We start from the raw sequence: 15759 nt of genomic DNA, 5'->3' as shown, positions 1-15759 counted from the left end.
CTCATGGAGAGTATAATCAAATAGGCTATTATGGTTTTTGCAACCACTGCAGTAAAATTATGGTTGGACATATGGCACATTCAGAAAACTTTATTTATTTTTCAGAGGAATTACATGATTTCACAATAAAAAAATAAAAACATTATCCATCTCAGTTTGCCTTTCATCAGTATGTAGCATATATTAATTCTCCAAACTAATACATCATTTATGAGGTTTTAAAAACAATCCCATGGATGTTGCTGTCATCTCTGTCAGTTAGTGAGCTGACAATGATTTACTCCAAATGCTAGACTTAATTTAAGTGGACCTCAATGGATGAATTCCCTGTAATAATATTAGGCTATGTTTAGACAGGCAGCCCAATTCTGATCTTTTTTCCCACTAATGGGTCTTTTGACCAATCACAGATCTTTTCATGTTAGATATTTTTAAGAGCTGATCTGATTGGTCAAAATACCAATTAGTGAAGAAAATATAAGAATTGCGCTGCCTGTCTAAACACAGCCATAGAGGCTAAGAAACCCTGGTCTAAGTGTTGCTTGTACCATCTATTGCTTATGACACATTGCCACCTAGAGGAGAGTTGGGTATTTTCTGGCTGTGTCCTCAGTCATGTGTCTATTCCAGCAACTGAGGAAGAGTCAAGGCTGCAGTGTAGTAGCTAACCATCGAACAACTGACTACAGATAAATTGATAGTTCACATGGGCATGAAAAAAGGCAAACATGAGATGTCATTACATGATATGGCATGATATTAAATCAGAGTACAAGACAAACATATTTCATAAATGATCCCTCTACTTCTATATCTTCTTCTCTCAGGGTACTATCAAAAATATTTTATTGTACACAAAAATAATTCTTATAGATAAATGACTGGACAGTCTTGAGATGAGCCCTCATCCAATGTAGTAATATACAATTATAAACGCCATTACCTCTCAGCTATACTAGCCTTTCTGAATCAACATTTAAAGACTATGGGATAGGTTTTTACAGGTAAGATAACTTTTTCCAAACTAATCTTAAAAATAACACTATACCAGGTATTTTGTTGAATTCCTTTAGATTATAAAATATACCTTTCTACATACATGTGAGCCACTAAACCCAATTTACCAGAGATATACCTTTAGTCACTAGGCAATAGCTTTCATTCAAATACATCTCCAGAAAAGATGTTATGCTCAGCATAACCAGGAAGCTTCATTGCTAGGTTGTGGTGTCAGTTATCTGTTATGGTACATCGTTGAACAGATTCATGTTTTATTTCTTGGCACGGTAGTGTGCACCCACCACCATGTAGCTGTCTGGTGACAGTGGTGAGAGGTCCTTCATGTTGGGGGACTTGCCTTTGGCCCGACAGGTCCTGACCGGGGTCACCGGTGGACTCCGGCAGGGGTCATGCTTCAGCAGGTAACATCCCAAGGTCTCCCAGCCGCCCCCGATGCGCACCATCACATGACGCTCATTCAGCATCTGCAGGAAGAACAAGATTGAGGGGATAGTCAGAGACAGAGACATTTGAGCAACTTAACCAATTCAACCATATCACAACAAAAGTACTTGTTTGTTGCTCAGTACATAGCTTGGTTTTGAATCCTCCTTCACCTGTGTCTGATTTCAAGTAGGCCAAGGCATAGTAACCTTGGAAAATGTTATGATCCCCTCCCCAGACTGAAACTGCTCCTTGAGCCAAGAGAATATACCTTTCTAATCAAATATTTACCAGTTCCTTCTGCCTGTGCAACAGCCCTCATGAAAGTCAAATGATCTCTGAGCCATAGAAAGAGACAGCTTTGTCAAAATCTCATTAAGCCAAATGAAACACTGCCTCATGACGCCAGCTGAGCACATGCAGTGGACTAATCCACAGACACATGCACGCACGGGTACGCAGGCACGCAGACACGCACTCAGAGGACACAGCATTTGTAAATGGTACGTTGGTGTGAAGTCACCATGTACAGTGTTCCACTTAGAATACCCGTGATAGCAGGCAAACACTCTGAGAGATCAGCACTCTTTAAAATCAAGCCCTCTGACAACTACAGCATAGACACCTTCCTCTACACATCACCCGCTGGTCTGGTGCAAACCTGACGCTGCCATGGCAACAGCTCTCAAATAATACAGTCGGATTGTAAGAAAATGAAAGCAGCAAAATAGAGCCTGCTGTCTCTTTACAAAGCTGTAGCTCCACACAGACATCTAGAATCCCAAGAGGCCTTGCCTGGCCATCCGTCCTTCTGTCAACACCGGCCCACCCCCTCCTTCCTTATCGCCCATAACCCCTTCATTATGGAGCCATTAAGAATGTGATAATACAAGCAGATTTACACTCCTGCTATACGCCTCCTGTCCTCCACTATGCATACTAATGGTGAGATGGATGGTGGATGGGGTGTAAGTGAATACACAAGCACACACGTGCACACAGACAATGCCTGGTAATCCCATTTACCAACCTAAGGAGCCCCTGAGACGTGATCTGCCTCAGCTGTCCACCGGCAGATTAAAATGTTATCGCTGACAGCGGGGTCAAGTTTGACATAACACACAAACACAAGGGTAAGAGAGAGGGAGTGGGAGGGGGAGCAGTGGAGGGAAACACCTATTTAGGTTTTTTCCCATTCATCAACCTTAGGTTAGAGCTGTCCATACAAATGTGGGATAAAATACTGTAGGCTATAAGGATTTGTCTTTTCAATAGTCTCTCGAAAGCACCACATTTCAAGAGCTTTATGAGGAAAATATATTATCTGGTTTACTGTATTTATTTAATTGCAGATGTAACAGAACACTAGTAAACTCAGAACACTAGTCAAAATACATTATGACCGCTATAACTCTCAAAACTAAATATTCACATAGTAAAATTATGCAAGTAGACTTTCTCAGCAATTCTGCACACAACCCCCTGCGGCAGACATTTTCTTCTCTCTCTATATAATCACATTCATTCTAACAGCCCCTGCCCCCCACACATGTGCCTTGACTACAGCCCATAAGCTGACTGCTGGATTCCCCTGTGTCCTCCTTCCCTGGCAGCTCTATTGATTCTCTTTCCTCTCGTTTATTGTTGAAAGATTCATGAGAATGCTAATGGAGGAAGAGGCCTTCACCCATCATCCACTAGGGGCCAGGCTTTAGCCATTCCCTTCTGAGGAAAGATTATTGTGATTGCATTGGTCATTACATGAGAGATGGAGTAATTGTATTGTATCATCTTATTTCGTGGGTATCATGACTTCTACAAAAATAGACAATTCACATGTATCTCACTCTATGGGAGGATCTTGTCACATGCAAAAAGGGCAGGGACTTCAATATAACCTAACCACTGTCTCCTACCTATTCTTAAATGAAACAACTTTTTCCTTTTAGGTAATCCCATAGAACTTCAATGATTGCTTAATGGAGATATGTCTTCTTTTTATAGCTGTCAGACCACTGGTAAAATATAAAGCAAACCAAACAAAGCTCCTATGTGTTCTGATGGAAATAGGAAGTCATGGAAGTGAGATGATATTGCGAGAGGTTTTAATTTCTCCATTCTCTTCAGTGCCAGACAGACAGTTACCATCCCTGCTATAAAGCCTGGTGCTTAATTGGACTCGGAGAAGAAAAGCCTTCCTTTCTTCAACAGCTGAGAATTCTGCATGGAGCCCTGCAGGGCTAGCATGATTGAAACATCTCCAGTGGAGAGAGGGGGTGTCATACCAGGCCAGGCTTCAATGAGCTGTCTGATTAAATCACACCACTAATGACTTGGTCTTAGTAATCAATAGATTATGCTCTTTAAAAAGCCAAGCAAACATCACAGGACTCATACAGCCAGACAGACAGACAGACAGACAGGGGTTATCAGTGCCTGGTTAATGGCCATTAATGGGCATCACTCCACACATACACACGGGTAACATCTTTACAGAGGAGTGGAATGGACTGTAGTGCTCTATTCATACAGAGAAGAGAAGCGTGTTTTTTAGTGATTGAGAGAAAGGACTGTGTATCCTGCAGGTAGTGCTGACCAGCAGCGGTCTTCAACCTTTTCTTGCCCAGGGATCCCCTCCTAGGCAACCAGCGACCCAGGGACCCCCATCATACGTTAGTTGACATTAGAAAGAAAATAAGATATCCTCTTTTCTGGTGTGGATGACAATAAAATGTATATATTTGTTCTTTTTTTCACAATGCATATATTCTGTTGTTGCTAGCGATATTCGTAAAAACATTGAAATAATAAAATAAATAATCACTTTTTTATTGTATTTTTATGTATCTTTTTGCAGACCCCCTGCAGTACATGGGTCGCGGACCCCTGTTGAATACCTCTGCTGTACAGTAATAACAGTTAGAATGGAGATGTTGGGCACACAGACAATCTAAAGTGAAAAAGGTAACGTAGCCTGGAAAAGGGTAATGTAGTCCATGTTGCTGTAATTAATTAAATCTGTAATTAGCAGTTATGCTCAGGAAAGCCCAGAAGACTAAAATATGCCAAAGTGTGTTTAGGGGAGGGCATCCGGAATATCAGGAAAAATACAGAGCTTCAACAGACAAGCAGTTCACATGCAACCAAACCCCAGTCATATGACCTTGGTTGCCGAGAAACACTGAAGGATGAAAGAAAGGAAAACTACAATACCCTGACCATGAAACCTTCAGGGTACGCATATTTCTCCATTTTGTAAATGTTCATCCTAAACATACAGCCTCACTGAACTTGGCCATAAACCAACAACCTCCCTTGGCTATCCATTTTTATGACCTCCATTTTCTTTGATGTGGTGTAAGAGCATGTTTTCCCATGTTAGACATTTGACTATTTCTGAGAAACAGGTGTTCAGTGAGTCTAAGGCAGCCATTATATCTAAATGGGCAGTAAAAATAACGTGTCTGTTGCTCAGGGAAGAAAAATAGGAATGGAGTTGTAACTCAGCGTGTCAGCTTATTGACAAAGACAGCTAAATCACATACTGTTATTGAGTAACATATTCTAAGCCAATGGATTTCAATAAGATTGACTGAGCATTAAAACAGTCTGCTGTTGGTGACCAATTGTCCCCAAAAGATGAGAAACAACATACGGCTTGGTCTGTCTGCTCAGTGTGGACAGAAGACAGACGATGCTACAGTGTCAGTCAAGGCCATATAGGGAAAGCTTCCACTGAGGAAGCAATTGATACATTTCTGGTTCATTAAGCCCATAGAGTGCGACCCCATCCAATTGTTAGTACATTTTCTGTGGAATTGAATAGTCCATTTCAGAATATATTAGACATGGAGCAACTAAAGGCAAAATACACATTTCACTCAATCAAGTATACATTTTAATTTGACATTATAGCTAAGGTTTCACTTTTTGTTTAACAAAATAATATAGAATAACATATTTGTAAGACACATTCAATACATATTATGACATATCAGGTAATACAAACCTGGGCATGTTTTAATAAGACTTTTTTCCCATTAGAAGGTGTGAACTCAGTCTACCGTTGCCAAGCAACCCTGTATCCCATGCGACTTTGCCTGGAACAAGTCCTTCTCTACAGAACCCCACTTATTGCAGCTTAGTGTAGCAAACATGCCCTCATTGCTCAATATTCTGAATATATGTCAATCAACATTCTTAAATATCACTTGATTAAAAAACAACCACATAAGGAAATGTAAAGAATGTAATATGTTGGTAGTAAGTCAATACCAACTATTAAAATTCCTTACATTTCCTTATGTGGTTGTTGGTTTAAATTAATGTTTTATGTCCGTACAGTATGTGTCCTATACATTATGTTGCCACTCACTGCTGTATAGCACAATATAAATATAATCTACTTCCATGGTTTCAAGCAACCGCCTGAGGTTTATTAACCCCGACAATTAGGGTGAAGGAAGGGGTGTAGACATACCCGTACGTAGAGGACCTTCTCCCCGACACGGTAGCGGCCTTTAGGATGCTTCTCCACAGGGAACTTGGTGGGGCAGCTGCATGGCGGGACTTCGATGATGTTCCTCACCTGGAACACAAAACATCTCTCAGATAAAGCAAGCAAAGACCCGTAGGCTTTACCTACCAGCATTATCAACGCTAAGAATGTTTGATAAACACTTGGGGAGGAAGTCTGGTGTGCTAGACTAGGTCAATACTTAAGATCTTTCCTACGGTACAGTCAGTGGGGCAAGATGACACTGATTACCTACTGCATTTCTCATTACATTGAAGGGTAATTCATGGTTATTTTAGGCCTATTTGAGAGGTACTTACAATGTCATCCAACAAGTTGCATGTGCTTGGCATCTTCTTAGCAGATGATTTGCTTGGATGACGCGCCATGGGCTTAGGTGAGGGAGAGGGTGAGGGTTGGGATGGAGATGACGGCAGTGATGGAGGATGTGAAGGAGGTGGTGGAGAGGGGGAGACAGGGGTTTCTGTAAGGCTCAGGGCTGAGATAGGATCTGTGGTTGGTGTTGTGGGAGGGGTCTGAGTTGAGGTTGTGACAGTGGTAACAGATGAGGTTTGAGTGGAAGACATGATAGTGGTGGTTGATGAGGATGAGATGGAAGTTGGAGGAGTAGGGTCTATTGGGCTTGGACTGGGTGGTGGGGTTACAGAAGCAGGGGGTGCAGGGGGTGCAGGGGGTGCAGGGGGGGTAGGGGGGGTAGGAGCACGGAGCAGCGGTAAGATTAAGGGAAGACTTGTGGGTGAGGGGAAGGGGAAGGCCAGAGGTGATGATTGGGATAGAGACCCTGCCTCCTCCCTCTCTATCTCCCTCTCTATCTCCCTCTCCAGCTTCACCAACCCTGGGGGCTCCACACCATACCTGAGAGCGAGAGCGAGTCAGTGTGACACCACGACTGTTAGACAGTTAGTAAAGAAAGATTCCATGAACTGGGGAAAGTACAATTGTGTCATATTAATGTATTATCTTTATGTAGAAAGCCTGAGGTAATGAACGAAGGGCTGGGGAAAATACACAGACACAATAACCAAGTTAGTGTCAATACTCCAATTCAGCGCAATACACTGAGTATACCAAACATTAGGAACGCCTTCCTAATATTGAGTTGCCCCCCCCCCCCCCTTTTGCCCTCAGAACAGCCTCAATTCGTCAGAGCATGGACTCTACAAGGTGTCGAAATCGTTCCACAGAGATGCTGGCCCATGTTGACTCTAATGCTTCCCACAGTTGTGTCAAGTTGGCTGGATGTCCTTTGGATTGTGGACCATTCTTGATACACACGGGAAACTGTTGAGCATGAAAAACCCAGCGGCGTTGCAGTTCTTGACACAAACCAGTGCACCTGGCACCTACTACCATACCCCGTTCAAAGGCACTTACATTTTTTGTTGTGCAAGTCTAATATTTGTGAGTGAATGATGTACACAGGGTCATGACAACTCACCTGGCTGCAATCCTTCCCAGCTCCATAAGACAGAGACACACCTCCCGAGGCTGTTTGTGGAGCACTGCCCATAAAGCACACACACAGAACATATGTAATGGCTAAACAAATACTGTCATATTAATGTATAAAGCCTGATGACATGAACAGCAGTTAAATGTGTGTTTATATGAACGCACTTGACAAACCATAAAGACTGTCAGGATGTCAGGACACACAAAAACAACCTTCGTCCTGCACCAAGCCATTTGAATATGAGGAAGCACACAGACAAAATTGAATAAAGATTAAACCAATGTGTTCACATTTCAAGATCCACAAACACCACACACATGCTACCCATTAACAATGAGTGTCATTCAGCTGCCAAAAGAGATGCATGCAAAGATAAAACAGGACATTATCTTTGTGGAAAATGAAAACAAGAGCAGAATTTTGAATATGTGTGAATGTCAGTCAGGACTCAGGAGAGGTTCTGCCTTTCTCCAGCGCCCAGCTATCTTTGAAGCTGAACTCAAATCCCTGCAGCCGCCAGACACGTGTGTAAAGAAAACGTGGGCATGCAGGCTGAACACAGCACGCTCAATGCCTGTAATCATCAGTAGTCTTCAAAGTTAGGATCTCGAAAGTGATTAAAAGACTTATCAAAACAAAATCATATCTTGTTCTTAACATGGCATTTCAATTCACAGGGACAGAAGATGTGGTTTTGCTTTGGAGGGAAAGGAACCATAGATATACCATGTAGTGAAATTAACTTCTCTCAGTAGCTTAACATGAAAAGGAAGCACCATAAAAACACAAAAAAACGGGGAAAGGTTATGGTATTATGGTACAAATGTGTCCATAGGTAACCTTTGATCTTTGAAATTGTCAATGAAGTTCCTTGTCATTCCTCTGTTCTGTAAATCCATCATTACACCAGGGATGCAGCAGGGAAAAGGGAGGAGAGAAAGCAGGAATAGAGTAGAGTAGACATAATGCCATAAATACACAGTATACACTTACTTACATGTAGTTGTACATTGAAGTACAAAAATATAAGCAATTATGTACGTATGAAAATATACAGTATGAATTACTTTAAAATTCCTGTGTCAAACATAAATATTGGAAAATACAGTAGTCATCATGTACATGTCCAGTGCAATTAACCAATAAGCCAGTTTAGTCAGCCTAGGGGGCAAACTGCTGCGTATGGAAGTTAAACCTACACATGTCTCACGCATGCCCATGCAGGAACATGCCCAGGTGGAATATGTATACTGCACACACACAGTTAATATCACAAAATGAGGTCAACATGCTATACAGTGACTTGCAAAAGTATTCATCCCCGTTGGCGTTTTTGCGTTACAACCTGTAATTTAAATGGATTTTCATTTGGATTTCATGTAATGGACATACAAAATAAATAACAGAAAAGTTGTGCATGCATATGTATTCACCCCCTTTGCTATGAAGCCCCTAAATAAGATCTGGTGCAACCAATTACCTCCAGAAGTCACATAATTAGTTAAATAAAGTCCACCAGTGTGCAATCTAAGTGTCACATGATCTGTCACATGATCTCAGTATATATACACCTGTTCTGAAAGGCCCCAGAGTCTGCAACACCACTAAGCAAGGGGCACCACTAAGCAAGGGGCACCACCAAGCAAGCGGCACCATGAAGACCAAGGAGCTCTCCAAACAGGTCAGGGACAAAGTTGTTAGGGTTATAAAAAAATATCTGAAACTTTGAACATCCCACAGAGCAACATTAAATCCATTATTAAAAAATGGAAATAATATGGCACCACAACAAACCTGCCAAGAGAGGGCCGCCCACCAAAACTCATGGACCAGGCAAGGAGGGCATTAATCAGAGAGGCAACAAAGAGACCAAAGATAACCCTGAAGGAGCTGCAAAGCTCCACAGCGGAGAATGTAGTATCTGTCCATAGGACCACTTTAAGCCGTACACTCCACAGAGCTGGGCTTTACGGAAGAGTGGCCAGAAAAAGCCATTGCTTAAAGAAAAAAAGAAGCAAACACGTTTGGTATTCGCCAAAAGGCATGTGGGAGACTCCCCAAACATATGGAAGAAGGCAGAGAGACTAAAATTGAGCTTTTTGGCCATCAAGGAAAACGCTATGTCTGGCGCAAACCCAACACCTCTCAGCACCCCGAGAACACCATCATGCTGTGGGGATGTTTTTCATCGGCAGGGACTGGGAAACTGGTCAGAATTGAAGGAATGATGGATGGCGCTAAATACAGGGAAAGTATTGAGGGAAACCTGTTTCAGTCTTCCAGAGATTTGAGACTGGGACGGAGGTTCACCTTCCAGCAGGACAATGACCCTAAGCATACTGCTAAAGCAACACTCGAGTGGTTTAAGGGGAAACATTTAAATGTATTGGAATGGCCTAGTCAAAGCCCAGACCGCAATCCAATTGAGAATCTGTAGTATGACTTAAAGATTGCTGTACACCAGTGGAACCCTTCCAACTTGAAGGAGCTGGAGCAGTTTTGCCTTGAAGAATGGGAAAAAAATCCCAGTGGCTAGATGTGTCAAGCTTATAGAGACATACCCCAAGAGACTTGCAGCTGTAATTGCTACAAAAGGTGGCTCTACAAAGTATTGACTTTGAGGGGGTGAATAGTTATGCACGCTCAAGTTTTCAGTTTTATTGTCTTATTTGTTGTTTGTTTCATAAGAAAAATTATTTTGCATCTTCAAAGTGGTAGGCATGTTGTGTAAATCAAATTATACAAACCCCCAAAGAATCAATTTTAATTCCAGGTTGTAAGGCAACAAAATAGGAAAAATGCCAAGGGGGGTGAATACTTTCGCAAGCCACTGTAACTGCAAGGTCTCCCATGTTCCTCAGGTACTGAAGACATCGAACAGAAACAGAGGTGAATGAGGGAAACATGATCCAAAGACAAGAGGAATCCAAGTCACATAAGAAGATATATAAAATCAAATCCAATTTTATTTGTCACATGCGGCGAATACAACAGGTGTAGACCTTACAGTGAAATGCTTACTTACAAGCCCTTAACCAACAATGCAGTTCAGAAAAAATAAGTGTTAAGAAAGTATTTACTAAATAAACAGTAAATAAATAAAAAAAAATATGAAAAAAATAACAAATTAGAACAATAGCAAATACTTAAAGAGCAACAATAAAATAACAGTAACAAGGCTATATATAGGGGGTACCGGTACAGAGTCAATGTGCAGGGGCACAGGTTAGTCGAGGTAATTGAGGTAATATGTACATGTAGGTCGAGGTAAAGTGACTATGCATAGATAATTAACAGAGAGTAGCAGCAGCGTATCATCCCTCTATTCAAGGTACAGAGTCAGCTAGCACTTTGAGCTGACCTGCTTTCCATCTCCACTGATCCACCTGAACATCTCTGTCTCTTTCATTCCCTTTAAACCATCTCACCCACTCGCTAAATCCTCTACAGCTAGTGAGGAAGCATGACTGGCGTTCTCATAGTGACAGTCACAGATCAAAGCCAGGAAGTCAGTGGACAAAGACAGGTGACACTGGAGTGTTTTCCCAGTGGGGCCATGCTTCTAGAGGACAGAGAAGAGGACCGAATGGGCAACAACGCAGTCTTTCTACAGGGCACAGGCTACTAATCCAGAACAGGCACAAGAAATAAACTATTCCAGAGACTACTGCCAGAGGCCTCCCATGGTCTCATGAGAGGGTATGATAGAGTAGGTATGGATGAGAGTAGAGATGGGAAAGTTTTAAAAGCAGACATCTCTGGTAAGTCTCTGGACGTCGCACATCCAGAGCACAAATTTATAACAGATTAGAATTGGCAGAATTGTGTTAATGAACTAACTGTAGGGTCTGTTGCCAATTAGCCACACCATTTCAGTGTTCATGAGTTCATCTCGTTGACTCAGAGATTTACAGATCAACACTTTGACAGATTCTCTCTCAAACAGATAGACAACTTGATGGACATTGGTTGTTTAAGGACAGATTTGTGTCCTGTCAGTGACAGACGGAGGACAAACAAGTAGGCACTCACCCAAACCTTCAGACTCAAACAGGTAGGTCTCATCCACACCAATCTTCCGACACCAGTAGAGGAAGTTGGCAGTGTTGTCCCGGGCAAAGAAAGAGCCAGAAGTAGCATCAGCTCGCCAATGAATCACCCTGCGGATGAAGGGCTGGGGAAAATATCAATATCAATTCATTTCTGGGTAACAATTAAGTACCTTACTGTAATAGTTTTCCATTTAAAAAAATCCAAAAGAAACAGAAATTGCTTTTAGCAAAAAAACGATTTCTCAAGCAAGAATTTTGCTAGGACTGTTTGGGAGTGGTTTGAATGGGGAGGGGAAAACTGAAAACTAGCTGTTATTGCCAGAGAGGTTTGGAACTCTCTTTGATATTGCTCTATTAACTAATGTACCGCCTGGTGATGATACCAGGCAGGCCAAAACTCGATCCCACCAAAACAGGCTGTAATTTCAGGCGGTCTTTTCAAACAGCTCTTACACTAAAAGGGCATTATCATCATTTTCATAATTTCACAGTATTATTCCAACCTCATAGTGTGGAAATATATATAAAACACAAGAAAATCAAATTTTTGACTGCACGCCTTTAACTAATTAACTGCCTGGTGATGTCACCAGGCAAGCCAAAACTCCACCCATGCAAAACCTGCTGGTTGGAAGGTCCTGTGTAGATTGTATTTTCAACCAGCAACTATCAGGAAATAACACTGATCACATGTTTTTACTTGTTTACAGTGTTAGTTTCATCAGTTGTTGAACAATATGATAGTTTTACTTATGGGTGGTCCCAGTCAGTATCAGCAGCACTCTGAGAAGGGGTGAGGAGAACCATAGATGGTGACTTCAAAACCAGAGACTCAGTGAAAAATTGTCTACTTTCAAGTGATGGTTAGGTTTCAACATAATTTAAAAATTGCAGATCGTATCTTTAGACTGAGCCACTGATATATACATCCATTTGTGTGCCGTAAGTAAGTTAATGAAAGACAGATATTCTTAATTGTGATCATGTAATGTATGGTGTCTATGGTCATGTATGTTTGTATCCTACCTTGCCGTTGCTGGCTTGGATCATCCTCTCCTGTAGCTCCTGGGCCAGCTGGCACAGCAGAACTCCATTATCCAGCCTGTCCATCAGGCTGTCAGCTGTGACCCCAGAGTCTGTGGCGAGAAATGTCAGTCACCAACACCATGCTAAGCAGGCCACAGAAAGGAGAGCCCATATGACATCAAATAGTGGTACTGTATCATGGTGTGCTTTACATCTAATAATGTTTTATTTACTTATACACTATTACTAAAAAAATCAGCTGTACATGATAAGTGACTATATAGTACAGTGAGGGAAAAAAGTATTTGATCCCCTGCTGATTTTGTACGTTTGCCCACTGACAGAGAAATGATCAGTCTATAATTTTAATGGTAGGTTTATTTGAACAGTGAGAGACAGAATAACAACAACAAAATCCAGAAAAAAGCATGTCAGAAATATTATAAATTGATTTGCATTTTAATGAGGGAAATAAGTATTTGACCCCCTCTCAATCAGAAAGATTTCTGGCTCCCAGGTGTCTTTTATACAGGTAACGAGCTGAGATTAGGAGCACACTCTTAAAGGGAGTGCTCCTAATCTCAGCTTGTTACCTGTATAAAAGACACCTGTCCACAGAAGCAATCAATCAGATTCCAAACTCTCCACCATGGCCAAGACCAAAAAGCTCTCCATGGATGTCAGGGACAAGATTGTAGACCTACACAAGGCTGGAATGGGCTACAAGACCATCGCCAAGCAGCTTGGTGAGAAGGTGACAACAGTTGGTGCGATTATTCGTAAATGGAAGAAACACAAAAGAACTGTCAATCTCCCTCGGCCTGGGGCTCCATGCAAGATCTCACCTCGTGGCGTTGCAATGATCATGAGAACGGTGAGGAATCAGCCCAGAACTACACGGGAGGATCTTGTCAATGATCTCAAGGCAGCTGGGACCATAGTCACCAAGAAAACAATTGGTAACACACTACGCCGTGAAGGACTGAAATCCTGCAGCGCCCGCAAGGTCCCCCTGCTCAAGAAAGCACATATACAGGGCCGTCTGAAGTTTGCCAATGAGGAGGAGAACTGGGTGAAAGTGTTGTGGTCAGATGAGACCAAAATGGAGCTCTTTGGCATCAACTCAACCCGCCGTGTTTGGAGGAGGAGGAATGCTGCCTATGACCCCAAGAACACCATCCCCACCGTCAAACATGGAGGTGGAAACATTATGCTTTGGGGGTGACAGGACAACTTCACCGCATCAAAGGGACGATGGAGGGCCGTGTACCGTTAAATCTTGGGTGAGAACGTCCTTCCCTCAGCCAGGGCATTGAAAATGGGTCGTGGATGGGTATTCCAGCATGACAATGACCCAAATCACACGGCCAAGGCAACAAAGGAGTGGCTCAAGAAGAAGCACATTAAGGTCCTGGAGTGGCCAAGCCAGTCTCCAGACCTTAATTCCATAGAAAATCTGTGGAGGGAGCTGAAGGTTTGAGTTGCCAAACGTCAGGCTCGAAACCTTAATGACTTGGAGAAGATCTGCAAAGAGGAGTGGAACAAAATCCCTCCTGAGATGTGTGCAAACCTGGTGGCCAACTACAAGAAACGTCTGACCTCTGTGATTGCCAACAAGGGTTTTGCCACTTTGCCAAGTCATGTTTTGCAGAGGGGTCAAATACTTATTTCCCTCATTAAAATGCAAATCAATTTATAACATTTTTGACATGCGTTCTTCTGGATGTTTTTGTTGTTATTCTGTCTCTCACTGTTCAAATAAACCTACCATTAAAATTATAGACTGATCATGTCTTTGTCAGTGGGCAAACATACAAAATCAGCAGGGGATCAAATACTTTTTTCCCTCACTGTAGCTAACATACTTATTATGTAGGGCGTTATATGTCATTACACAGGTGTTCTTGTCCTGAGGTTACTACTCACTGCGATGACACAGATGTACTATATTGTTCTGGCATTATTCATGACTAATGATGAGGGTGTTGCTCGGGAGTAATGGGATTTGCATTTTTATTATGCCATTTTAAACTGAAGCATTTTGCCTTGTTAATTGGATCTTATTATTAACGACATCATTCTCATGCAAACTTCCTGGTTGTAGACCTAGAAAATACTTATGTGTGGCTTGCATTGTTGCAAATTGAGCCCTATGTGTGAGTGACGGATATTATCTAGTCATCTCCCCGATCCAGACACACACAGGCTGTGACATGTTCAGGCCCTTCCTGACTTCCTTCCAACAATATTGTTCCCCTGGAATCTTAACAGGGTTCCTTTCAGTGACCAGACATGCAGGGGTATTTCAAGGATTTAAGTTAATGTGTGCCTTTCCAGTTCAGAACACCAACCAATAGCTAGGTCCCCATTATCCAATATAAAAAGTATGATCCAATTTAATATCATCGCATAACCAGTATGTCCTTCGTGACATTTGAAAAATGACACCCTTTATTGATGTTCAGAATCTGCAAAAAATAAGCCTGTTGCACAATAATCTAGCTAAACCCCAATGTATCAGATTATCTTAGTCATAGTCTAGACACCTTCCTTGTTGTGGTCCTCTGTAGCTCAGCTGGTAGAGCACGGCGCTTGTAACGCCAAGGTAGTGGGTTTGATCCCCGGGACCACCCATACACAAAAATGTATGCACGCATGACTGTAAGTTGCTTTGGATAAAAGCGTCTGCTAAATGGCATATTATTATTGTTAAAAGTGTTTTAAAAGCCCCAAACCCCAAGATGGTTACAAGTTAGTTGCAGGTGTTTTGTAACAACATAATAACCATGTGAAGGTCACCCTACCCAGAAACGTGTTGAGCCAGAGAGCCAGGTCCTCTCTCATGGGCAGCAGGCTGGCCTCGTGGCGGCTGGGGAGCCATTTGGTGTACTGCTGTGGGCTCTCCAGGCCAGGCCCATCGTGGCGTTGTTTGGGACTGAGGAGGCAACTTATTCCGAGCCCAGTGAGGTGTATTGGACTGTATTGGTTGTCCTCTCTTTCCACCAGACTGTTCATGGTTCCCTCCTATTTTGCCAGCAGGACAGGAGGAAAAGAAGCTGTTAATGTTGTAGTTCATTCATATTTTAAAACATTTTGTATTGTCACTTTTCTAGATTTGCAACATTTGAATATGTCACTTTAATGGAGGGAGTTGGAGCGCTTATTTGGGGTGAGGCATTTCTATCTGTAAATCAGTTCTTTGTCAGAGTGGCGTCTACCTGTCTGTCAGCCTCTGGTACAGTAGGTTT

General features: G+C 42.1%; 1 protein-coding gene across 1 annotated transcript; it reads right to left on the bottom strand.

Moving 5' to 3' along the window:
- Positions 1-1271: 1271 nt before the first annotated feature.
- gas2b (growth arrest-specific 2b) lies at positions 1272-15526 on the bottom strand (the record flags this gene model as incomplete). The annotated part of the gene is made up of 7 exons (XM_084154537.1): positions 1272-1484; positions 5924-6031; positions 6280-6835; positions 7419-7482; positions 11466-11607; positions 12512-12621; positions 15316-15526. The coding sequence occupies 7 exons, from the start codon at positions 15524-15526 to the stop codon at positions 1272-1274; spliced, it is 1404 nt and encodes a 467-aa protein (XP_084010663.1).
- Between the last annotated feature and the right edge of the window lie 233 nt (positions 15527-15759).

This window comes from Coregonus lavaretus, assembly GCF_964263955.1.
Source record: "Coregonus lavaretus genome assembly, chromosome: 37".
Lineage (NCBI taxonomy): Eukaryota > Metazoa > Chordata > Actinopteri > Salmoniformes > Salmonidae > Coregonus > Coregonus lavaretus.
The sequence above is the reverse complement of the archived record's forward strand: the minus strand, read 5'-3'. Positions and strand labels throughout refer to the sequence as shown.